This window comes from Daldinia vernicosa, assembly GCF_022497035.1.
Source record: "Daldinia vernicosa strain CBS 139.73 unplaced genomic scaffold F5Y00scaffold_1, whole genome shotgun sequence".
In the NCBI taxonomy this organism is placed as follows: domain Eukaryota; kingdom Fungi; phylum Ascomycota; class Sordariomycetes; order Xylariales; family Hypoxylaceae; genus Daldinia; species Daldinia vernicosa.
In genome coordinates this window covers 1,068,731-1,091,528 of record NW_025953917.1, presented here as the reverse complement: position 1 = coordinate 1,091,528, position 22,798 = coordinate 1,068,731, and the positions used below count along the sequence as shown (strand labels likewise).

Genomic DNA, 22,798 nt, shown 5'->3' with positions numbered 1-22,798 from the left:
CGTACTTCCCCAGGTACCTCGAAACGTACGAATATAAACAGGTACATAGGTATATAGGTACATACTATCACAAATTCTTGAAGATAGCAATGTTATAGGAAGTTGAGGAAAGAAAAAAAAAAAAAAAAAGAAAAAGAGTGCAATGCTATACTACTCCATAACGCATAACTCTCTGCATTACATACTACATATATGCGCCAAGCCAGTACGTAAGTACCTACCTATATAAAGTGTGATACTCCTCTGAATCTTAAAACTCCGTTATACGCTGTTTTCGAATAGATTGAAGGGACGATCGTAACAAGATACTTAGCTTCGTCTAATGTTACCCCTTAATCACCAGAGTCACCAAGGGGCAAACAACATCTCGGAACCGGTTGCTTACTAACAAGTTTCTCCATACATAGGACGGATATATAAGACAAGGGCCCATTAGAACCCGGTCAAGTTTTGACATGACTCAAAGCAAAGCCATGAGCTAGAATAATTAGGTACTTCATATCCCCCTGGAGACAATAAATGAGCTGAGCAAGCAGCATGTGAAGTAGGTAAACACCTAGCCTAGACCAGGCCAGGCCAGGCCGGGATCTGTCCGGGCCCTCGTGTACGCGGTGTGCTATGTTGTCGTAACCTACGAGGTGCCAAGTCGGACTGGAATACGAAGTATGCATAGGTACGTATGAGGTCGATAGCACATGCTGAGATGCCACGCACGACAAGCCCCTGTGCAACGAGAATCAATATGGGTGTAATAATGAGTCAAGCTGCTACCTGCTGAAGATGGACAGTGTGGATTTAAGGCAAAGGGTACAGTCTGTCAAGCTTCGATAGCTATTATATATATATACAAACCTAACCAATATGACACCCTATCGATAGATGATTGAGATCCCTAGACGTTCCGTGCCCTTTTATTTAGAATACGTAATTGGATGGATAAGAAGCTAGTAGTACTATAATGGAAGCAAAGTATTCTAATTAAACTCTGCCCATTTCTACCTAACGACAGCTTTGTCAGGAGGCCCGGCGGTCGTTGGGTTCGAAAACAGTCCTCACGGGGGCCCTTACCAAGAATGAATGCGTTTCACAAGATAGCCAGATATCTGCGGTAGCCAAAATGACCAAGCGCTATAGGTAAGTTTGTTACATCTCCTAACAGCTACTTTGATGGCGGACGTCGTGCGACTCGGGGATCTGCACAGGAGATTATTTGATCCGCCAGCTCTATAGACGGCACCTTGCTTAGACCCTGGGTTCCATGGCCCTGAAGAGGTTGTGTTGCACGTGAATTGGGAGGATCAAGGATTCAGACGTATGCAGATATCCGCCCGAGCTACCGATTCGATGCAGATCAGCCGCTGTCCTGGGCAGCAGGTGATAGGGAGGGTAGTGATCAAGTATTCGGAGGGCTTCCGTCGAATAGTTTCTCGAGGTATAAGTAACGCCTCTTTCGTACAATCTATATGTCACGGATATGCTAAAGCCCTGGTGTAGGTGAGATGCTTAGCGCTGTTTTATATTGAATGCAATCAAACGATGATAGCCACTAAATAAACACTTGATAGGTAAATGGTTTGACTAAATAGGAGATAGGGTGTATAGTCCTCATCCGAATACCTATGGGATATATTAGAGTAACGTAGCGAACCTTGGAATTTTCGGACGTTTCTAAATGATACTAGCGCTAACAAAGTAAATATCAGCTAGAACTGAACTATATCAGTCTTATTTTGTAACTGTGCTTTATATAGTCTAAAATAACCTAGTTCAGTGAAACTGAGGCAAGGCCCCTGGATTCGGCCGTGTAGTAATCATGTTAAAGCCAAACAAAGACATAAATAAGTGTAAGAGTGTACCAGCTTCGAGATGGGCAAAGGTAATTTCATCATAGCAGAGATACCTACCTACGTCACGGATCGATACCGGGTAGATAATTCATTACAGTTGTCAAGGCTTGATTGAAAGCCATCGTATTACTTACGAAGGTCTCAATGTATGTATATCCTAATAGAAAAGCCTCACGTAGTAACTCGTACCTACATTATCGTCATTCATACGCACTCGGAGATCATAATATGAGTCTATAATCCCTTGATCGATGTGACTGACACTCCATGCTCGAGCAGCCCCCCAACGGGTTACGTAGTATGAGTTATCGGTTTCTAGAAGCTCGTATCTCGGTAGGCCCTGGATAACTTTTCAAGTATTCCGCGTACCCGATTTTGATTTTCGAAATGCCGTGGCCACAGGTTGAGATTCCGCATAGGAGAGAGGTATGCATCTGCTCTCAAGAGTACCTAGTTGCCGTACAATGCCAACGGCATTCTTAAGAACTACCCGTTCCATTTGGTAGGACGTCGGGCGATTTGACAACGCCTTGGAGTTTATCAAGTGAAATTTCAACGACTCTTTTGAGAGCCTCCATTTCCTCCTCTACCGTGCCTCCTAGTCCAGTATTGGCAAAGCTGATGGAATTGCCCACATATACTGGCATTTGCGTCTTCTTGACTAGGATTTTAGCTAGGCGAGTAGTAAACTCGAGCGTAGCTTCTACAGCGAAGATAGTTGTTGAAAGCGGCTGGCTTGGGTTGTATTTCTAGGAACACGTATTTCAGTAAGTTGCAGATTTACCAATGGCAACAGGATTACATACGTCAGGTAAGGCGTAGACGAAAGATCCCATTGGTACTGCTTGATCTTCCTCATCTGCAGATACAGTTGTGAGAAATAACATGATGACTTTTGATTTTATGTCCAAGCGCAGATGAATCCTCGTATCCAAAGACCGCGGTAGGGGGAATGAGAGCTGGATGGGCTCATCAATCGTCTCTGCCATTTTGATATTTGATATGCCTTTTTACTGCAGATAAAATTCAACCGTGGTGTTTAACGGGGTGAATATTATTCGAGGGAGGCAGGCAATTGTTAGCGGCCAGCGGATTAGTGGTTAAGGCGCACCCCACGATAGGGCGATAGGGGTAGGCGATAGGGGTGCTTTAAGTGAGATTTAAGTGAGATTTAGCTAAGGCTTAGGAGCAACTCTTTAACAAATACATGTTTGTCATGACCCGGTCTAGTGTACATATCAGTGTATCTGTCGTACAGAAGGCGGTACCCCACATCAGCAGATCTCCGAACGACTGGGGCTCCATTACCTACACAGGTACATCTATGTAAGTATCTTACCTAAGGGTATCTTACTAAGGGTACATGCACCTACTAGAGAGGTTTGTACCTAGCTCCTCCAAGTAATCTCGAAGTTCAACTTTTTATAATCATCCACCATCTCTCTCTCTGTCTCTCTCTCTCTTCAAGAACGGTCCTTATACATTTCTGTCTGTCTTACGCTGTAATTCATACGACATTATTACAGACCCTTGAACTTAGAGACATACTTAATTTATCATCATGCAATTAGTATAGCAAAGATGTGCTAAGGTTAAAGAGAGTTCAGTTATTCAAATAAGTCGTGTGCCCCTCCGTCTGGAGATATCCCTCGCTCATATACATACGATATACATACGATACATAACGGCGGCCCCCCACTGTTATTATTATCATAAAGTCTCCGACTGGATTTGTCGATTATATAATAAGGCCATTCTTCGTTTGCTAACTCTTGAATTTGCTGCCATCTATCATGGAGCTGGAGAAACAGACTTACAGAGATGAGTCTCAGTGGAACGGGGTCGAAGATACCATCGAAGACCCAGAGGAAATCAGAGTTATATTCTGCGCCCTCGATTCTTTTAGGTTAGTAATATAAGGTCGTTGTGTTGTTGAATATCGTTTGTCAAGTTAAGCACCTCCTATGTCCGAACGGGAGGGCGGTTTTGTTTCCAATAGGCGTCGCATTACCTTATAGGTCGCTCACCCACACATGCTTCTAGCCCGTTTATATACACTAACAAACCTCATATAGCCAATATGCGAAGACGGCGCACCTAAACTGCACCCATCTTCGTAGGCAGGCGTTCTACGCTCTCCCTCAAGCCCATTGGCAATTGCTCGCCCAGCCGCCTTTTTCGTATCTGGATACGTTAAATCGCGTTGACGATGCTATCGAGAGCAATGCGGAGCTAGCCCGTATTATCGTCAAGTTTGGCTTAAGGTCCTTTGGCGTGCTTGAAGCTGCCTCGGGAAAGGAGCTCGCTATGCCTGAGGAATGGTCCGGTGTTGCTAAATATAATGATCTGGATAAGGCCCGGAGCACTATTAGGCAATTCTACCGTGACTGGTCTGCCGAGGGTGCTGTTGAACGTGATGCCTGTTACGGGCCTATATACCGTGCGCTGAATGATGAGAAGGCGAGATATCCTAATCGACAACCGATGAAAGTTTTGGTACCTGGCGCCGGATTGGGACGACTGGTCTTCGATCTCTGCCGGACGGGGTACCATACAGAAGGCAACGAGATTTCCTACCATCAACTGCTGGCATCGTCGTATATTCTTAACTCTACCGAAACCGCAGGTCAACACACTATATTTCCATGGATCCACTCCTTTTCCAACCACAAGAGTCGCGATAATCAATTTAAATCTTATAAAATTCCAGATATTCACCCCCAGACGACATTGGCGGAGACAAGAGGAATCGGCTCGATGGAGATGTGTGCCGCAGATTTTCTCTGCCTGTACGGAGACGAAAGCCACAAAGATACCTACGATGCCGTAGCTTCCGTATTTTTCCTTGACACGGCGCCAAATCTAATTCGCTACCTCGAAGTAATAAGAAATTGTTTGAAACCTGGTGGTGTTCTTATCAATGTCGGACCTCTGTTATGGCACTGGGAGAACCACGTCCCCGGCCATCACGGATACGATGGAGACGGTGATTACGATGAAAATAATTCTTTAGGCATCGCAGATCCCGGAAGTTTCGAGCTTACTGACGACGAAGTCGTCGCGTTGGTGGAGCGTATGGGGTTTATCCTAGAGAAGCGAGAAACAGGCCTGCACGCCCCTTACGTGCAGGATTCCCAGAGCATGTTGCAAACGGTATATAAAGCTAGCCACTGGGTCGCGCGAAAGCCGGAAGACTGATATAACGCGACGGCTGAAATCTAGACCGCTTACTAGAGCTTGTTGATGGGGGAATCTTGGGCGCATTGCATCTGGTATCGGGGCTTGAATTTTGCAAGGATACCATCCAGACATATCCAGCACTGTAGATCTGGGTCCTAGATAAAGGCACATAAATAATGAGAACATGTGTAATGGCTCGAATATATCATTAATCATAGGAAATAAAATAAAAAAAATCATCTGCTACGCTGGCTATAGCACCGATACTACACATACATATCATATCATATCATAGCTTAGGCTCCGCTGGCCCGGCATCGAGGGAGACCGTATTCCACAACGCACCTCCATCAATCTGTATCGTCGCGCCGTTAACATGCGACCCTGCCCGACTCGACAGATAAACAACCACACCAGCGATATCCTCGGGCCTGCCGAGCCGCCTGTTCGGGTTGCGCGCGGCGTGCTTCTCGAGACCGCCCGTCATAGACAACAAGCCCGTCGCCATCTTAGTCGGGAACCAGCCGGGACAGATGGAATTAACCAGGATATGGCGCGGCCCCAGCTCGAGCGCCAGATTGCGCCCCAGCGCGATAACAGCGGCCTTGCTCGCGCTATAGCCGAACGTAGCCTGCGGGCCCGTCGCGCCGACGCCCAAGCCCGCGACGCTCGCGGTGATGATGACGCGGCTGGGGTCGTCGACGGTGGCGCGCTTCTGCAGGAGCGGCGCGAACTTCTGTATGCACAGGAACACGCCCTTGACGTTGAGGTCCATGACCTTCTGGAACGCGGCGGCGGGGTGCGTGTCGAAGGCCTCGCCCCAGGTGGCGCCCGCGTTCGCGAGCAGGATGTCGACGTGCTCGGTGTGCGTGGAGACCTGGGCCACGAGGGACTCGACGCCGGCGAGGGTGCTGCTGTCGGCGGGGACGGAGATGGCGCGGGCGCCGGGCTGGAGGTTCGGCAGGGCGTTGAGTTGGGCGACGGCGGCGTCGCAGGCTTTGGCTTTGCGCGAGGTGATGAATACTTTGGAGCAGCCGGCTTGGAGGAAACTGGTGGTAGGTAGAGTAGGGGTTAGTGTCGAAGTACACCGTACGTTAGGTACCTGCCTAGGCATATGGATAGAACTCACGCTGAAGCTGCGTTCAGACCTAGACCTCGAGAGCCGCCTGTCACGACGGCGACTTTACCCTTGAGGGAGAAAAGCGACGGGAAGTCGGTAAGAGCTGTTTCGTCGGCCATGATGTTGTGTTGGAAGTATAGCGTAATGGAATATATTCCAGTTGATCCAATGGCGACAGAAAATAGTCCTTGACTAGTATATTAACTAAGGTAGTATATTGGAACGGACTCTCCTCTATCGAAAACAAGTCTCGTCCTTATAATTATTAATACGGGAAGTTCAATGTCAGAACCATTGGACAATATAAGTCAATAATACCCTAACCCAGTCGCACCTCGTATCGATAGCGACGATGGCCGAGGACCTTGCGGGGACGTGCCGAGGTTCCCCAACGGAGATGGACCGGGATGGGGTCAGGTTCACTAATCGATTCAAGGAACATTGAAGCTCTATAGGCAGGTACATAGTTATATTTAGACTTGCTAGAGGGAATTTAATTTAGTGTAATATCTACGGGATTTACTTGGGTACGTATGAAGCTTTTGATATCACAGACCCCTATCCCCTATCCCCTATACACAAACACCAAATATCACAAAGTCTTAGACAAAATATTCCTTGGTCAATACCTCTTCGTAGTGTATGTATAGCTAGATCAGACACCTACCACCACTTCTCGCACAGCACCCGATGAGATTCCATCCCTAGCCCAGCCTCCGTATCAGTCAACTTCAGCACGAACTCGTCCGTCATAGTAGGCACACCGCAAACATACACAACCGCAGTCCTCCTCTCCTCCGCATCGCCCACCGCTTCCGCAATATCATCAACCGTCATCCTCCGCGCTTGAAACGGCGCCTTACTCTCTCCTCCCTCCCCCTCTCCCCCTCCCGCACAACCCACAATCCCACCCCCTTCATCTCCAATTCCATTCCCACTCGTAAGAAACAGCCTCAACCACCCCTTTACCCTCCCCGAAGCAAATATCCCAGCCAGCCTCTCCACAAACTGCAAGCGGTCCGCGCGTCTACCTCCCGACCCATCATCATCATCTTTCAGCGAGTATAAAAAGTGTACCTGGAACGGCGCATCCGCGCCCGTCGTCTCCGCGATAGTAGATAGCATACTCATCAGAGGATTAACCCCCACGCCGCCAGCGACGAAGACCACGCGCCGTAGAGAATTCGCATCGATGCCCTCCGGCGGCCACACGAAGCTCCCGCCTACGCGGACCCGTAATTCCGCATAGATAATCTCGTCCGGGTTCTGCCACAGCCACGCCGCGGGCGGATCAACCGATTTCTGCACCGCAAGCTCTACGTACCCCGGACTTTGAGCTTGCGCTGGTCCCGGGGAGAGATGGGGCCGCGCTAGAGACGGGGGCGAGGTGATAGTATATCCGCCCGCCTTGGACACGCCAGGCACGAAGACGTCGAGCCATTGACCCGGTAAGAACTATATCGTAGAAAAATAGCGATATATGTAAGAAGGTAATAAAACTCATTATATCATATCTGTATCTGCATCAAATAGCATGTAAGGAAAGCAAAGAAGTAGGACATACCCGAAGAGGGGCTGACAGCTCAAGGCGGAAGAGTCTGATTTTGTCGTTGATCTCGTCGATCTTGGTCAACGTGACGACGTGCAGGGACTTATTAATACGTGTTAGTAGACGATCTAGTAAACAAAAACCCCGATTGTCAGTGTAAGTAAATATACCTCGTCTCGCGGTTCCGCCGCTGTCCTTTCTAGGTGGCTAGGCTTCGGTTCAGCCATGTTGGTAAGCTAATAGCACAGTATTTCAAGTCAACGGAGCGAGGTGCGCTTTGTGTCGACTAGGTTATTAGATGGTATTATCTATGGATTGTTGTAGGTTTAAGGTAAAGTACGTGGTGATTGCGTAGTAAGATATGAGTTGAGGTTCCGGTAAACCCCAATACAGCCAGCGGGGTTTAGATTACTAGTAAGACGTAGCAGATATCGAACAATTCTTTAAGTCGTATGTACCATCAAATACAATTCATATGGATTAATACGTAAGCTAAGCAGGTAGTCTTGGATGCCAATTTGCATATGGTGCAGTCGATTCTGCATACCTACCTATGTCGTAGCTAAGCTACAGAAGTTACTAGTGCCTATACGAGCTAAGTCTCTCTGGCGCAGATTCAGTTATAGCAACATTACGCTCGACAATCGACAATATGCAACAGCCTATCTAGATCCAGTTACCCGCAGGGGCTTCGTTTATGTATCTAGTGTCGTGTGTAGCACTTGCTCGGACATCGCGAGCAACACCTTTGCCACCAGAACCTTTGATATCCTCATCGCCCCCCTGACGGACAGGAAGTTCTATCATTGAAGAACGACCAGGGAGCTTCTCCGGCCGTGGACTCCATGGGTACTTTCCTTGCTTACTTTCACGTCGTAAGGGCGATGGGGTCTGCCCAAGCCATTCTCCTTCGGCGACTTTTAGCTTGCCAACATCAGGGATGCTTACACCGCTAAGCAAGTTTACCTGGGACTTTGAGAGTGGCAGCTTGGCCTTAGATTTTGGTGATGATTGAGCGATGGGAGAGTCGAACTGGTTGAGTTGCCGTTCAAGTACGCTGCCAGTCGTTGGAAGATAACTGGTCGGGGAGGGCAGTGCTGGTGAATGCGACGCTTCGGTGGAGTCCAGTGAAGCTGCATAGTCCGAAGAGGATTCATCCTCCCGTTCACAAGCATTCATATCTCTCAATTCCAATGCTTTGATCGACGCAGATGGTAGGAAGATGGACTGCGCCGTACCCAACTTTATCTCCTCGTTCTCAAACTCTTCGCTCTTGACGTATCGTTTCAAAGACGGGGTCAGAGATGGGCAGCTGGAACGGAGTGAACTCTTGGAAGCCTGTCTAGAACTCGTCTTGGGAAGCTCTGGCAATGGTCTTTGTAGCAACTTAGCAAAAAAGGCATCCCTCTTTACCTTATCCGCATCTTCAACTGTAGTAGCACGTGGGCGAGCCCCTGCGAGTTGCGGGGGGCTCCTTAAGGAATATTCCTCTACTTTAGGAATTTCTGACGGATCCGAAATAGCCATGCTAACAGACTTCATATGATCGTCGAATACGTTATCGTCGAGGAACTCCACACCGATTGCGAGTTGATGCGCGGGTGGAGAGGTCACACGGGCGGGATTCTCTCGAAAATCGGGGCCTGATGAGTTACTTGAACTTAGAGATGCCGGTCGAAATCCGGGTTCGTACTTCGGTATAAGGTTTCGTTGCACGAGATATTGCACGGATCGGTAATGGAAACAAAAGGTCGCGTAAGGCGAATCTTTTGCATCCTCCAGATGGTATTCGTAGAAGGTAGCATCTTGAGGATTGTTAACCAAGCCGCCGCTAGGTGATCTAATGACGATTAGCTAAAGGCACTAAGATCTAGGAGACGATATTCGAGTAGCCTACGTGATTCCATGGCGTTCTTGGTGAAGGTGCGAATAGGGGTCTAGATCAACGGCGATGCGCTTTCGTCCTCGACAGCGAAAGACTTGAACCTCGATCAAGCCACCATCTTCGGAAGCCAAAGTCTGGTCCAGGCCATGCACAAAATGGAAATATCGCGTTTCTATGCCAACAGGGATATTGCCATCCTTGTCTCTCAAACCATCACCAGGCGCGAAGAGGCTTCTCGACACGCTCCCTGCCGCACAATAAGTGGTGTCAATGCCCCAGGAGACAGCAGGGTGGCCGTTGATAATCATCTTAAAAAAGACGAATCTTGAAAGTGGTGCTGGCTGGTGGATGAGGTATTTGAGCCGAAACTGAGAACCTGAGAGCCGGTTTAGATAGGATATATCAACAACTTGAAATATCAGAGCAAGACTCACCGGGGCTTGAAGGAATATAGACTGATACGCGGGGGTTAGATTTCCTCAGGGTGGGCTCGGCATTAAGATAGTTAGAGGAAGGAGAAAGGTGTAAGCCATTTCGGACCTTATCTCTTAGATCGTGGCAACCAGGGCCAACCCTTATAAGACGAACAGACGACCCATCCGGATGAGGATATTCTGGTAGCCTCTTGATATCCGAGCTGGCTACGATGGATATCTCAATGCCACGAAGAGAGGGCATGGTGGTAAAAGAACGAGCGTGAAACACGCCTATATACGTCCAAGTATGAGGGTATGATGCCGCAGAGTCGATAAAAAGGAGTGGAAGTTAGAGATGTTTGAAGACGGCAGAGAGGAAAAGTAAGCGCATTTAACAAAGCAGTTTCGATGTTGGCGGTAGCAAGGAAAGTACGTGTATGTGAATGCATGTGAATCACGGGCAGCTGCAATAACGGCTTGCTCTTGCCTACCCAGGTAGATAGTAGATATCTCTTGGGCGTGCCTACCTTGTGATGTATGTACCTTAGGTAATGTGGTGGTCACGGGTAAGTGACTGGATGTAGACATTGTTGCTTGCATACGTGTACATATTTCCATCTGTTTGTTTGTATAGCTTCTTTTCTTAGAGAAAAGAAGGTATAATCAGGTTCTATCCGAAATCGTGATAGGTTCCACTAAACCATCTCATTAAACTTACCAAACCCGTAAATATGAGCTGGAGCAGGCTGGTATTAAATATTCATTGTGTAGTTATATAAGTCGCAAGGGATGATTTGGTGAGACAGAGTTAGTCTGCTCATAATGCATACTAATGCCTCTATGTTTGCGCCTTTGAATTGGGAATAAATTGGGAATACCTGAGCAATACCGGCCCCTGATATCCACCGACTCGGAAAATAAGGATTCAATATCCGTAGCAAGGCTGTGGTCATCCCGAGTAACTAATCCCGCTGATTTAATGGACGTGTAGTTTAGGTTTCGTTGATCCTTAAATTCATATACACCGAAGACCTTGTACGTACACGTGCTGTGCCTGTTTTTTGAAGTATCGCAATCATCCGCCAAGGACCTGTTTCGTATCCTCCTCCTTGCCCAATAGGCCTAGGTTCCTTATTTGGCCAGCACTTGGCGCATTCTCTCGTGCTGACGATGCTTCCGCCTTTCGGTATGCAGCTTGCAATGCTATTACTCTCGCGGCCTATCACATTTAACAAACTTTAGTCAGTCGTCCGGCTAGCATGGTGGCTGTAGGTAAATCAGGTTGGATCCTAACCTCCTTCTTGTGATGTAGGCACTCGTAGTAGTCCTCTAGAGCAGGCGCGCACTTCTTCTTCCCCGAGTCGTCCTCTGCTGATGTGTTCACAACGTAGCAAGCTAGTACCTCTTGCCAGAAGGGAAAGCACCGGCCCGGACCTATTCATCCAAAATACGTTAGCACTTCGGAACAATTGGATATTCATTGATATACGTACCGCCGTGAAGACCGTATCCGGATGACATGACGTCGAGCTATGCGTATAGAGGTGGACGTCGTTCGGTGGGTGCGGGAGGGAAAACGCGCACTCAATTGCGGTTGCTGAGATGGATTAGGTTACTAGCGGCGTTGCCCGTCCGCGGTTGCGCGGACGGGGGAGAAGGGGGGGATCACCTGATGCGCAAAACTGACGCCACAGCTAAAATCTGGCCTCTGATTGGCTAGCCACACCTCAGTGCACGTCCGATGAATTTTTTGTAGAATCAATTGACCTATTCCAAGAGCGTATAAAAATTTTAATAATTGGTATCGTTGGATAGAGCTCGTTTTGCACGACCTTTCTATACCATTTGCACCTTTTGCAGACGTTATGCGATAGAATGGCAAAGGGAAAAGTCGCAAACTGCGGGGCGATTCTAAGTATCTGATTGGTTGAAAAAATTGTGGCAGTACTAATTAAATATATAAGACTTGATGTCGTTTCAATTGCTCCGGATCGTTGCGACGTTTCGACGAATGATGCTGTATCCTGGCCGAATTAGATAAGCTCTGGGTCCGACGAATTAAGAGATGGCCGTTCTTAAGCTTGACCTGACTAACTCTATGTGGTTTAGACGTGGGTAGTTGCAGCTCTATGTGGTCCGTGCATTAACCTTATGAAAGCGTTTCGCATGCTTTTATGAGATCAGGTACATTCGAACCTCTTGTACGATTAGACCTTTGAAGTGAGCAATGGCTTAACTTTTAAGAGTAAATCTCATAATATTTACATACACCGGCCTATCTTGTGAGTTATAAATCATAAATGTCTTTGTATGCTGTATATATCTTCTCTCTTTTTCTTCTGATATGTCATGACAAGTGCGTCATACTTTGAGATACATGGGCTAGGTACATGCAGGTACAAAGTACCCAAGTATCTACACGCAGGTAGGTTTATGTACGTAGGTGTATGTAGACGGGAGCTGCTCAGGTGGTAAAGTGCAGGTACCTTACCTACATGTACCTAGGTAACTAACACGTTTGAATGCATATCATATCTCGAATAGCACCTCTTATCTCTTTACTTGCCCTCCGTTCAACAAAGCCTCTGGCAATAGCAAGCATTACCCAACCTCGTTGGGTTCCCGGCTCCTCCACAAATGAGACCATGTATATAGCGCCTTGAAAATGATGACAATTCCCTCTGCGCCACGCATCGTACTCCTCGCTACGTACTTGGCTGCCAAGTCCGACATCGAAAGCTTGACTGTGCTTGCCGCTCAGCATAGCAAGGTCCTACGAGAGGACTTATTACTCCGAATACTATTAACATGTTTACCCGAGACCTTGCCGCCTAGCGAATATGTCACCCTCGTGCAGCACCTCGAGTCGGGAAGCTTGGAAACGGATATCGAACCGCGGGAAATAGATTGGTCTTCGGTGGAGGACTTGACAGACGACGAGGCCGCGAAGAAGGTCCGCAAGCTACGATTACTTCCCCTCGCATGGGACGGCGCGCCTAAAGATGAATCTCAAGATTTCATATCTCTCTTTTTGATCCATCGTGCGCGTCGGGTCGACGAAGAGGCCGGTCTACTTGCCCAGTTGCCCGATTTAATAGTACCATTCCTCGACCATGCGCCCGCTATTCGGACATGGATGGTTTCGGTCTTACTTCCCCTTCTGCGACGGAATCACGAATATTACCCACACCATCCAGCTGTTCAGACTTTGTCCGCCTTCGAGCGCATGAACGATCAAGCCGCAGTTGATTTGCTACTGTCGCAAACCGGCGCAAACCAAGAAGATCTTCCCTACGTTGGGAGGGACCTTCGTGGCTTAATAGGTCCGTGGCTATATAATGACGCGAGGTGGGCACGCGGTGATGAGAATGAGCGCTCTTCGGAACAAGGTCAGCTCGCGTCCTATACCCTCTGTCCAGGATGGGAACATGTCCTTGAGTGGATCGCAGCGCAAGCTTCCAAGTCGTGGAGAGTTGCAGTGAGAGCTATAGATCAATGGGATGGCCCAGGTGATGTTGACCTGGGTGGCTATGCTTCTATGTGGCTAGAAGACGGTGAGCAGGGGCATCTAGAGCAGAGATACGCTCGTGCTGCGCTAGCTTCAGCATATTTGATACCAGAAGCTTCAGTTGAAGCATTGACCGGTGTCAACAGTATTGTCACAAAAATTATGGCCTTACTAGATCAAGACCCCTGCCCTACTTTACAAGTTGCATCGTCTTTGCTCCCGCCTTATACTGATCCTAATGGAGAACGACTTCTCTTGGCTAAGAACGCTACTTATATGCGCAATGATTTACTGGCCGATTCAAACCCGCTTACAACACCAAATGAGACATCTGCACAACTCTTACATATCTTAACCCTCAGTGCTTTCATCTTAACCAAAGCCGATGCTTCTTGCACCGTCCGAAAAGCAGGAGAACTGGCTTTTCTGCAGGATGAACAAGAACAGAAGGCAATGGCTACGAGATATATCAGTAACTTAAGTGGAAACGGTCCCAAAAGCGATGACAAGTATTGGATCAGGGCGAGAAATGAACTTTTATGGCTTCGAGATTGGGGTGCAGAAGAAGCTCAAGGCTCCCCCAATACTCGGGTCCAAGGTGTCTTTAGTCAGCTAAAGAAGGAGTTTCTTGAGGTTGAATGTCTCAAAGCCTTTTTAAACAACACTCGTAAGGCTCATCAGTCGCTTTTATTAGGATCATATGCTAAAGTTATCAGGCTACTCCCTAGCGAGGTCTATATACGAAGATGCGCCTGAGAAGCCCCTCGACAGCGACGTATTACGAGATAATATCGTTGCTTGCGCAATGAAGGCCTATGATAGCGCATCGAATCCCCACCGCGGTCGTGGTGGTCTCTTGAAATGCGACGACATGTAAGCATTCCCTAATCAATATGCAGGATATTCCTCTAAATCATGTTAGAATACACGCATTTCCCCAGACCCTACCAGAGACGCATCCCGAGTCTAGAAGAATTGAGGCTCTCTTAAGGACCACTCATGCACTCAGCGAATACCGCTTGACTTTGAAAAAAGGAGAGCCGTTCATACCAATTATGCTTCGGGTCCATCCAGATCCCATCTCCATAATTGGGAAGGTATTAGAACAGAATCCTAAGAGCTACACTCGGGTCCAGGACTTCCTTGAAATCGGGTCCAATATGGTTGATGCTGGTCTATTAGCCCATACTAAGCCTGGACAATCGCACTCAATAGCAGAACAAGCATGGCAACGGCCAATCATTGAAAATCGTATCATAGCTATGTGCGTAGATGCCGCACTTACAGAAGATGACTTCGAGACAGCATATTCATACGTAGTCAACCGCCTAGCCGCGAACAATAACGGTCCCTCCGCAAAGTCCGGGGTTGCCTCGAAATCTGGCCCGGCGCCAATAACAGATGACTATTCATGGAAAGCCGCGTTGCAGGCGGGTAAGTACCGCCGGACAGCACGTACCATCAAGCCCACGCACATCGGGACAGCCAACGGGAACCTCGATATCCGACACCTGGAACAGAGAATAGAGTGTCTCGCAACTGCGCTCCGCATCGCACCGCCCGCAACTCTACAGGAGATCCTGAATGTATTCCGCAAGTGCGAGGAGGAGCTCAACGCAGCGGCTAAAGCAGAAGAAGAGCAGGAATCGGCGTGGGACGACAAAGGCGACATAGAGGTTATGCCTGGCGCTTTTAGCGGTACCGTACCGGCGGGCGTGGTGAGAAACGCTGCTAAGGCGTCGTCTTCGCGTCATGTTGAGGAGGCTCCTATGTCACTGTTCGATCTGTCGCGCGCCAGCATGGCCAGGGCACAGCGCAACTTAACAGCCCTGTCCAGCTTACAGCGCAGTGAGAACGCTAGATCAGACGAGACCCGCGAAGACACGGGAGAGCCGCGGGCTAGGAAGAGAGACCAGTTGAGGGATGTAGCGGTCGGGACGTTGGCGTCCGGTGTAGGATGGCTAATTGGGGCGCAGCCTGTCGATAGGGCTGGCGAGAAGAGTTAAATGGGACGATGAAGTAATGAAGCTTAGGTAGGTATTTTAGGTGATTCTGCTGTTGTAGCATGGGGACAATGATATCCAGTTCAAAAAGGGGTTCATCGATGCGAATCCAAGAGTCTTAGTTTTAGGCATTGTCTAACTACAGGCGATACGTATCATCGTGATATAATATGTTGCTTCCCGTTTCCGGTGATAAATAGGGGGTGGACATAATTTACGAAGAGCGAAAGGAAAGACGATTCTGAACATGACATGAGATTAAGTGTGTTTATTCCATATATTCGATACATGTAGACGTTGCCAATTATAAAGCTTTACATAGTAAGCAGTTCTAGGACCAGCGTCCCGTAAGTACATCGTGAGGAGCGAAGCCTTCATCAAGTCTAATAAGTCAACCCATGTATTTCTCCCCTCGACCATCTCCCCCTAACATCGAACCACACCCCACCGCATGCATGCTTCATATGCTTACCCATGCCATCAATATATTGGGAGTTTCTCTCTCGTTTTAATCCTCCCTCGATTTACTACTGCTCGTTAAGCAATATTAGTCAGTGCTAAGATGCTAAGATGCCAAGATACTAGAGTTGTGCTACAACGTACAGACATGAAATCCGTAGCAGTGAAGAAAATAGGAAGCCAACGGAGCCGGAAATGCAACACAACACGGTAAACCTTAGGTAGCCAGGCGATTTTGGCCTCTAGATACACAACTGGCAAACCCCCGAGAAGCAACAAGATGGGAGTTTTTTTTTTTTAAAAAAAAAAAAAAAAAGAAATAAAAATAAACAAAAAATAAAATAAAACTCATCCCACTCACCAATACCCCATATCCCCCATTTACATCATGAACCCACCCACTCACCCACCCCTTTCCTCCATTCACCTATCTATCCCCCCCAAAAGTCAAAATCTGCTCTCCCCCAAACCGCACGCGGCGCTTCTTCTGCTGCGTATTCTTCGTAACGCCACCGCCTGTGCCCTTTAGCGGCAGCGCCGACCGCAACGGCTTGAGGAGCGAGCCCGGTCCCGAAGTAGCAGCGGCAGCTCTTCTGCTCTCGGAGAGGATCTGGTTTTGGAGCTGCATCTCGCTGTCGGTGTCGTGTTGGGTGGTGGCGGAGGGGGGAGGTAGTTCGAACGGCTGCAAGTTCGGCCCGGGCAAGGCTGGGTATAAGACTGTGTCGACGTCGCTGCTTGTGTAGTGCCACCATGGGTCGTTCGTGCTGAGCGGGTTGCCGCTGGGTGGTGGTGGGGGTGCTGGTTGGGGTTCTGCAGGGGTGGTTTGGGGGGGAGTAGGTTGGAAAATGGAATGGAGTAGTAACGACGCGGTTTGTCGGGTTGAAGACCGGGACGGTGGTGGTCGTGGCGCGGGATCCAAAGTTGGCAAGATTTGTTGCTGTTGCTGCTGTTGCTGCTGTTGCTGCTGTTGCTGCTGTTGCTGCTGTTGCTGCTGTTGCTGCTGTTGCTGCTGTTGCTGCTGTTGCTGCTGTTGCGGTTGTTGTTGTTCTTGTGGCTGTTGTGGTTCCGGCACTTGTTGCTGAGCCGGTATCTCCTGGGGCTGTTCCGCGAAATGGACCTCCTTACCCGACATGACATTCCGAGCCCGTTCCTGAGGTCCCCCCGCCGATGCGTTCTGATATATCACCGTGATGGGCTGAAGTTCTGGGCTCTGTTTTGTCACCTCCGGGGTGTGATTGCCGTCGTTGAACTGGAAGGTTGAAGTAGCGGGTGAGTCGATGGGGTAGTGGTACTGAGCGAAGGGGACGTCTGCTTCTGTTGGATCTACGGGATCCTGTGATGGTTGTTTCAAATACGGATTCGCGTGGACGGGTTGGACGGGTTGTACGGGCGTGCTAGCCTCTGGCTGAAGCGTTATCACCCGACCGGATGGCCCTTTTAACGGTAATCTCGGGGGCGTCGGTAGAGGGCCGCGCATCATATCTTGGTCGCTCAACCTCGCCGGCAAAATAGCCGGGATCTGGGAGTATCGGATATAATCAGTATTCATCTCCACCCGCTCAAAGCCAACTCGAAGCCTTTCAAGTGAGATCTTGGTAGTGAGGTTTGCCTCTAAGGGGAGTCGCTCTGCACCGGGCCTGGACTCATTTTGCTCCCTTCGATCTGGATCCCATGGGGTTGGATCTGGTTTCTCTGTGTCCAAGTAGGCCGGATCCCATCGGCCATATTCCTCCCCCATCTCCAGAATCGACTTCAGCGTCGGATAGGCCTTCTCCTGTTGCTCCCAAGTCATGATTCCGATCTCCTCGGGAGGCTGGTCGGTACGGACGGATGTATCGTCTGCTTTACTCTCATGTAAAATGCCATCAATCTCCTTCCACTGTTTAGGATCGTAGAACTCTGGCTGTGGTGTGGCGGGCTTGTCTTGTGGTCTTGGATCTTTCTCCTCTTCTGCGTGCGGCGGCAAATGCAACTCTGTATCGTTGTGCGGAGGCCCCTTTTTCGCGTACTTGGCGATGACCGGTTGCGCGAGCTTGTCCGCCCAGTCTCCAGGTCCTGGTGTAGCATCGACCCGGGCCATCAAGGCCGCTGCAAACTTAGATGTTGGGAATTCGAATTCGCTACCACTTAACTCAGTGATGTTGGTATCACTGTCGTCAAGGTAGCTATCATTACCATTGCTAACGTCGCTTTCGTCACTAACACTAGAACCGTCGCTGTCGTCAGGGTTATAACCTATAGCTGGGCGTTTCCCTCCGGCTTTCTTGTTAATCAAGTCCCTAACCATCCTAGCAACCGTGCGACGGACGTTAGGGTGACCTTGCCCGGTTGCTAAATTCCCCTTGCGGTACTGATGGCCGGCAGTAGCGGCGACAAGTAGCTGGACTGAGGTTTGCTTGATGCGGTTTCGATAAGACGCTATTTTCCTGTCGATCTTGCTGTTGATATCTTCTTGAACGTCGGACAGCGAAGGCGAAGGCGATATATATAGCCCCAGCTGCCTCCTTCTCGTGCGTTCGCGGGCATTTTGCGCTGCACGACCACGTTGTCTTCTCCGTTCTGCCCTCTCCCTCCTTTTCTGTCCACGTTTAGATGTCCATTCTTCCCCGGCCCAGTCTATTAGGCAGGTTAGTAGGAACCCTCCGAATCATATAATGATATCAAATACGTACCCTCCGTCTTTTGCTCTGGTAGTCCAAGGTCGTATTCGAGGACGGCCAAATACGTCTTAAGGCGTTTTAATTCATATCGTAAATGCCGTAGCTCGGAGCTCTTCCTACCACTACTCGCATTCATAGGTGTCACCTCCATTACAGGCGTGTTCTACATCTACTGTGACCGAAATCCGAATTGCGATATCAATGAAGCGAGAGAGGGGACGTAACCGTCGGGTCGAAACATGAAAGGTCAACGGAACAAGGTGTAGGACGAGCGATTTCTTACCTCAGAAGAGGAGTTGCCCGAATACATCTCCATTATCAACTAAAGTCTATAGACAGCTTTGTGTCATGGGTTTTCCTCTTTCGGTCGGCTGTCATCGCGGTTAGCTCTGGACGTTTCCGTAATATCTCTACAAAGACTGCTCTCAGAAACATGCCTCCTCAAAATTAACCTCTTCTAGTATTAGTCAGGACTCGAACAAAGCGAAGTACGGAATGTAATGTACTTACTACTGTTGCTGCTTTCAGTCATCAACCCGCTTTGAGCCTAATACCATCCACGTGGAAATCATCGTCATTCCTTAACGCTGCAAAACGACGACACGGGAATGAGACAGATGATTGGAGCATTAATTAAATATAGCTACCTAAAATATACTATGTACTCTATCCAAGCTTAGACAATAGTCACATCACAAACGCATAAAACTAGGCCAACCGGGGTATCTAATGGGTTACACAACCTACAGAAGGATCCTTACGGGCTTGGCTGGAATATAGAGGGGGCATCATATCCAGGCATGCCCACGCATTCCAATAGATGGTCACGTATAATACACTGTAAAACACAACATTCGTCAGCACATAGTCCCGAAGCTGGGGGGATTTACCTTGTACGCTCTTGCTAGCGCAGGAGCAATATCATAAGTCGAAGTAAACGACATGATTAAAAGTTTGCTGCGAAGAAAGGTGACTATGGTTTATTGGCAAGGCGATGCAAAGGCGTTGAAGCGAAAAGGCGGCTCCCATTTACAATTGTCGGGAGCCTATTAGGAACATTAAAAATCGTGTCGCGTGGCGTTAAAATTGTATTGCTGAATGCAGCGACTTAGTATTGAGAGGCCAAATTCATGGTATTTACGGAACATTAGTCGATTCGACTCAAGGGTGCACCTTTCTGGGAATTTGCGATCAATTATGTGTTGCATTCTGCGGGACCACCATTGCAGAGCTGTCTCGAATATCCGCCCGGCAAAATGCTGATGGATGTTGCTCAGTCGTCATGCTCGTTAAACTCGAAGAGAAACCTCGGAAAAAATAATAGTACAAGTAGCAGGTTGAAAAGGTGAAAAGATTGCCGTGTTGTCCACGCCGCAGACATATTTTCGTGATCCAAGGGAACGGGTGACTGGGTAAGAGGGGAGGGAAGTGTTGCCTGTGCCATCATCCTAAAATCGTCGTTGCCAGGCTGACTCCTATATTGACTCGCCGAGGAAACTCGCCCACAAACAGGCGGAATCAAAACAACAGCACCCTCAAACCCGTGTCTGGCGAACCCTGTCTAAGGATCAGAGGTCATAGGAAAAAAGGAAAAAAGAAAAGAAAAGAGAAAAAAACATGGCGGTCGATGCCTTTTCCTTCCCTTTACCTGCCGTATTAAACTCCATATGTCACATCTTTTATGGTATCCGCCGTACTCGCAAGCCTGAAGAGAAATGACACAAGATGAAGGAGACGCCCGATACTACCATCGAGCACCGAACCATTATGGAGACGCGAGTGCAGAAATATCCTCAACGCGTGTAGCGACCGTTTCCTGAATGACGCATTAGCAGCGGCAGGCTGAATATGTCGGATTATCGTTCTTCTGGTGATCAAGGCGCACCTCCGTAAGTTTCGCGGGCCTCGGGTCGAGCTGCAGATTCGCCATAGCCGGATGCGACGGGGTCGCGAGCTCGGGCACCGCCATCGCGGTCGGGACGGTCGAAACGTTCACGTTCGTAGCCAGGGCCACGTCGTTCATCTCCTCCTCGAGGTCCGTAGCGGTCTCGCTCCTCACGACCACCAGCATAGCGGTCAATTCGTCCATACCCTTCCTCACCGCCACCACCAGCGCCGCCGCTGCTGCTGCCGCCAGCAGCACCGCGCTCACGTCGATCTTCCCTACCGTAGTTACGATCATAGCCGCGGTCATAGCCGCGATCCTCTCGGCCGCCACTATAGCCGCCGCCACCTCGAGCATCGCGGTAGCTACGATCATATCCACGGTCCTCACGGTAACCACGGTCGCCACGATCCTCGTAGCGAGGTCGGTCATAGCTTCGGTAACGGTACGGATCGTCACGTCCGCCATAACCACCTCCGTAGCCACCTCCACGGCGGCGTTCGTCAAAGCGAGGACGACCCTCTGGAATAGAAAAATTAGTAAAGGAACACATCGAGTCTGAAATTTGTTTACTAACCTCGCTTCGGAGGACCGAAGTACTTGCCAGGGGTGGGAGTACGAGGGCGGGCGCGACGGGCCTTCTCGATACTGAGGGTTCGGCCCTCAATCTCCTCTCCCTGCAATCCATCCTTAGCTGCATCAGCTTGGTCAGATGTAACCATCTTCACAAAGCCAAAACCGCGGGACTCCTTGGTGTGAGGATCCTTCATGATCTGACACTTCTCGACCTCGCCATACTTCTCGAAAAGGCGGGTGACCTCGGCTTCGGTCAACCTGGGATGGATTCCAGTCACGAAGAGGTTAGATCCAGGGTTAACAGAACCATCCTCGTCCTTGTTGCCATTGTCCTCTTTGGGGGCACTAGTTTCAGAAGTTAGAAGTGTGCTGAAGAGTAGGTACGAGATCATCATCACTATCTATATGATAAGGACTTACCGATCTTGGTTGGCAGCAGGAGAAGCAGAGCGGCGGCGAGATGTCTCAATTCCGTCATCACGGGAAGCTCGAGGAGACGCGCTTCGCTGATCACGCTCGTAACGAGGGCCATCATCTACAAAGCAGACGTACAATTAGTATAATATATCTTTTTATGCATTGTAGGCTATAGTTTAAGGCTGCGACTTACCATCAAATCGATCGCCGTTAGCGGTTTCGTAGTCCATTGCGGTAGTGGCCATGGTGAATGTTGTTCGTAGGTTGTGACTGTGAATGTGGTAAGCAAGTGCGTTTCGACGCGACAATAAGCCAATAGGCAGTGCGTACGAGGACGCGTTTTGCGTAGAAAACCAGTTGTGGAAAGGGAATGGTCGCGCCAAGACCAAGTGGAACAAAACAGTTGTGAAAGTGATGGTAGTCACGATAGACGAGGTTGTAGAATGGAAGATGGAAATGGAGATGGAGATGGAGATTGAGATTGACGGTGGGTGTAATGAGAGGTTTTTATGGTTGTGCAGGCTGATGGTTTAAAAAGAAAGAGCAAGACGTAAATAAAATAAGTCCGACTCACCTGCTGCTACTTCAATGGCTGTAGACGTAAGTCGTAATCAGAAATAACAGTTGCACAGTTGCAACCTGTTCTGTACTGATGCAGGCTGTGGATTGACTCTCCAAATGAAAGTCGCGTGATGCAATGCTGTGCAAGAAAATCCCGTGAATCTCAAGCGTGAACACAAACAACCCTTTTCTTTGTGATGATGCAAACTGAGAAAAGTTGAGGTCTCGGGCCAAGGCTGGTTGAAAAAAAAAGAAAGGCCTGATGCTGCAAAAGGAGAAAAGATGGAATGGGTGAAAGAGAAACGGGAAGTGTTGAAGGGGCGGAAAAACTGGGGAGGCAAAATTGTTCAGCTGCGGATGTACTGTACCGTACCTACGGTAGGTTCTACGCATGTACCTTATTATCATCTGTACCTGCCTACGCATTGTCGCGTCTCCACATACATACATGTTAACACCTACTCCCTACTAACTAACGAGGTACCTCTGAAGGTACCCACCGTTCCTTCCACTACCTATAATGCAGGTGCGGCAGGTACGAAGGTACGTTTAAAGGCATATGCTTAGGAGGAAGGTACGGATCCGTAGTTGCCTACGATAATATCAACAATCATCCGCCTAAACTTACATGAATTATCCAATCAATTCTTTAGGTTACCTCCCAATCATCTTACCCAATTCACAGCTCTGTCAATGCGGGAGAATACGGAAACTACGACTCGTAGGAAACTG

The 22,798-nt window shown here is 48.8% G+C and overlaps 9 protein-coding genes across 9 annotated transcripts; 2 read left to right on the top strand and 7 right to left on the bottom strand.

Annotated features, from left to right (window-relative positions):
• Nucleotides 1–1,738: 1,738 nt before the first annotated feature.
• F5Y00DRAFT_6002 (uncharacterized protein) lies at nt 1,739–3,034 on the bottom strand. Its single transcript, XM_048013873.1, has 2 exons — nt 2,654–3,034; nt 1,739–2,596 (listed from the first exon to the last, which is right to left on the bottom strand). Exons 1-2 carry the CDS (start codon nt 2,834–2,836, stop codon nt 2,327–2,329), a joined length of 453 nt encoding a protein of 150 aa, XP_047870311.1. The 5' UTR covers nt 2,837–3,034; the 3' UTR covers nt 1,739–2,326.
• A 477-nt stretch (nt 3,035–3,511) lies between these two features.
• On the top strand, nt 3,512–5,181 carry F5Y00DRAFT_5986 (N2227-domain-containing protein). The gene is made up of 2 exons (XM_048013871.1): nt 3,512–3,753; nt 3,923–5,181. The coding sequence occupies exons 1-2, from the start codon at nt 3,641–3,643 to the stop codon at nt 5,043–5,045; spliced, it is 1,236 nt and encodes a 411-aa protein (XP_047870310.1). The 5' UTR covers nt 3,512–3,640; the 3' UTR covers nt 5,046–5,181.
• On the bottom strand, nt 5,181–6,440 carry F5Y00DRAFT_5981 (NAD(P)-binding protein). The gene is made up of 2 exons (XM_048013867.1): nt 6,157–6,440; nt 5,181–6,076 (listed from the first exon to the last, which is right to left on the bottom strand). The coding sequence occupies exons 1-2, from the start codon at nt 6,264–6,266 to the stop codon at nt 5,317–5,319; spliced, it is 870 nt and encodes a 289-aa protein (XP_047870309.1). The 5' UTR covers nt 6,267–6,440; the 3' UTR covers nt 5,181–5,316.
• A 370-nt stretch (nt 6,441–6,810) lies between these two features.
• F5Y00DRAFT_256871 (uncharacterized protein) lies at nt 6,811–7,923 on the bottom strand (the record flags this gene model as incomplete). Its single annotated transcript, XM_048010478.1, has 3 exons — nt 6,811–7,602; nt 7,712–7,798; nt 7,867–7,923. The coding sequence occupies 3 exons, from the start codon at nt 7,921–7,923 to the stop codon at nt 6,811–6,813; spliced, it is 936 nt and encodes a 311-aa protein (XP_047870308.1).
• A 407-nt stretch (nt 7,924–8,330) lies between these two features.
• On the bottom strand, nt 8,331–10,259 carry F5Y00DRAFT_267574 (uncharacterized protein; the record flags this gene model as incomplete). The annotated part of the gene is made up of 3 exons (XM_048012092.1): nt 8,331–9,536; nt 9,594–9,957; nt 10,016–10,259. 3 exons carry the CDS (start codon nt 10,257–10,259, stop codon nt 8,363–8,365), a joined length of 1,782 nt encoding a protein of 593 aa, XP_047870307.1. The 3' UTR covers nt 8,331–8,362.
• A 286-nt stretch (nt 10,260–10,545) lies between these two features.
• Nucleotides 10,546–11,690, bottom strand: F5Y00DRAFT_222951 (uncharacterized protein). The gene is made up of 4 exons (XM_048005808.1): nt 11,667–11,690; nt 11,491–11,594; nt 11,292–11,431; nt 10,546–11,216 (listed from the first exon to the last, which is right to left on the bottom strand). The coding sequence occupies exons 2-4, from the start codon at nt 11,516–11,518 to the stop codon at nt 11,073–11,075; spliced, it is 312 nt and encodes a 103-aa protein (XP_047870306.1). The 5' UTR covers nt 11,519–11,594; nt 11,667–11,690; the 3' UTR covers nt 10,546–11,072.
• Nucleotides 11,691–12,564: 874 nt separating this feature from the next.
• F5Y00DRAFT_222950 (secretory pathway Sec39) lies at nt 12,565–15,813 on the top strand. The gene is made up of 3 exons (XM_048005807.1): nt 12,565–14,172; nt 14,222–14,378; nt 14,428–15,813. Exons 1-3 carry the CDS (start codon nt 12,663–12,665, stop codon nt 15,509–15,511), a joined length of 2,751 nt encoding a protein of 916 aa, XP_047870305.1. The 5' UTR covers nt 12,565–12,662; the 3' UTR covers nt 15,512–15,813.
• A 570-nt stretch (nt 15,814–16,383) lies between these two features.
• On the bottom strand, nt 16,384–19,213 carry F5Y00DRAFT_5920 (uncharacterized protein). Its single transcript, XM_048013851.1, has 3 exons — nt 19,138–19,213; nt 18,640–19,081; nt 16,384–18,583 (listed from the first exon to the last, which is right to left on the bottom strand). The coding sequence occupies exons 2-3, from the start codon at nt 18,776–18,778 to the stop codon at nt 16,395–16,397; spliced, it is 2,328 nt and encodes a 775-aa protein (XP_047870304.1). The 5' UTR covers nt 18,779–19,081; nt 19,138–19,213; the 3' UTR covers nt 16,384–16,394.
• Nucleotides 19,214–20,287: 1,074 nt separating this feature from the next.
• F5Y00DRAFT_5903 (RNA-binding domain-containing protein) lies at nt 20,288–21,950 on the bottom strand. The gene is made up of 5 exons (XM_048013850.1): nt 21,836–21,950; nt 21,699–21,775; nt 21,509–21,623; nt 21,090–21,433; nt 20,288–21,034 (listed from the first exon to the last, which is right to left on the bottom strand). The coding sequence occupies exons 2-5, from the start codon at nt 21,748–21,750 to the stop codon at nt 20,502–20,504; spliced, it is 1,044 nt and encodes a 347-aa protein (XP_047870303.1). The 5' UTR covers nt 21,751–21,775; nt 21,836–21,950; the 3' UTR covers nt 20,288–20,501.
• Between the last annotated feature and the right edge of the window lie 848 nt (nt 21,951–22,798).

What these genes read in the sequence shown, in the direction of transcription:
- F5Y00DRAFT_222950 (XM_048005807.1), top strand. Translation starts at nt 12,663, where the DNA reads ATGATGACAATTCCCTCTGCGCCACGCATCGTACTCCTCGCTACGTAC. An exon ending in AGCCTTTTTAAACAACACTC is followed by an intron (nt 14,173 to 14,221) that starts GTAAGGCTCATC and finishes TAAAGTTATCAG; the next exon opens with GCTACTCCCTAGCGAGGTCT. An exon ending in CTCTTGAAATGCGACGACAT is followed by an intron (nt 14,379 to 14,427) that starts GTAAGCATTCCC and finishes AAATCATGTTAG; the next exon opens with AATACACGCATTTCCCCAGA.
- F5Y00DRAFT_222951 (XM_048005808.1), bottom strand. Translation starts at nt 11,518, where the DNA reads ATGTCATCCGGATACGGTCTTCACGGCG. An exon ending in CGGATACGGTCTTCACGGCG is followed by an intron (nt 11,432 to 11,490) that starts GTACGTATATCA and finishes TTGGATGAATAG; the next exon opens with GTCCGGGCCGGTGCTTTCCC. An exon ending in GCCTACATCACAAGAAGGAG is followed by an intron (nt 11,217 to 11,291) that starts GTTAGGATCCAA and finishes TAAATGTGATAG; the next exon opens with GCCGCGAGAGTAATAGCATT.
- F5Y00DRAFT_5986 (XM_048013871.1), top strand. Translation starts at nt 3,641, where the DNA reads ATGGAGCTGGAGAAACAGACTTACAGAGATGAGTCTCAGTGGAACGGG. An exon ending in TGCGCCCTCGATTCTTTTAG is followed by an intron (nt 3,754 to 3,922) that starts GTTAGTAATATA and finishes AACCTCATATAG; the next exon opens with CCAATATGCGAAGACGGCGC.
- F5Y00DRAFT_6002 (XM_048013873.1), bottom strand. Translation starts at nt 2,836, where the DNA reads ATGGCAGAGACGATTGATGAGCCCATCCAGCTCTCATTCCCCCTACCG. An exon ending in TCGTCTACGCCTTACCTGAC is followed by an intron (nt 2,597 to 2,653) that starts GTATGTAATCCT and finishes ACGTGTTCCTAG; the next exon opens with AAATACAACCCAAGCCAGCC.
- F5Y00DRAFT_5981 (XM_048013867.1), bottom strand. Translation starts at nt 6,266, where the DNA reads ATGGCCGACGAAACAGCTCTTACCGACTTCCCGTCGCTTTTCTCCCTC. An exon ending in GGTCTGAACGCAGCTTCAGC is followed by an intron (nt 6,077 to 6,156) that starts GTGAGTTCTATC and finishes ACCTACCACCAG; the next exon opens with TTTCCTCCAAGCCGGCTGCT.
- F5Y00DRAFT_5920 (XM_048013851.1), bottom strand. Translation starts at nt 18,778, where the DNA reads ATGGAGGTGACACCTATGAATGCGAGTAGTGGTAGGAAGAGCTCCGAG. An exon ending in ACCAGAGCAAAAGACGGAGG is followed by an intron (nt 18,584 to 18,639) that starts GTACGTATTTGA and finishes CCTGCCTAATAG; the next exon opens with ACTGGGCCGGGGAAGAATGG.
- F5Y00DRAFT_5903 (XM_048013850.1), bottom strand. Translation starts at nt 21,750, where the DNA reads ATGGCCACTACCGCAATGGACTACGAAACCGCTAACGGCGATCGATTT. An exon ending in TAACGGCGATCGATTTGATG is followed by an intron (nt 21,624 to 21,698) that starts GTAAGTCGCAGC and finishes TCTGCTTTGTAG; the next exon opens with ATGATGGCCCTCGTTACGAG. An exon ending in CTTCGGTCCTCCGAAGCGAG is followed by an intron (nt 21,035 to 21,089) that starts GTTAGTAAACAA and finishes TTTCTATTCCAG; the next exon opens with AGGGTCGTCCTCGCTTTGAC.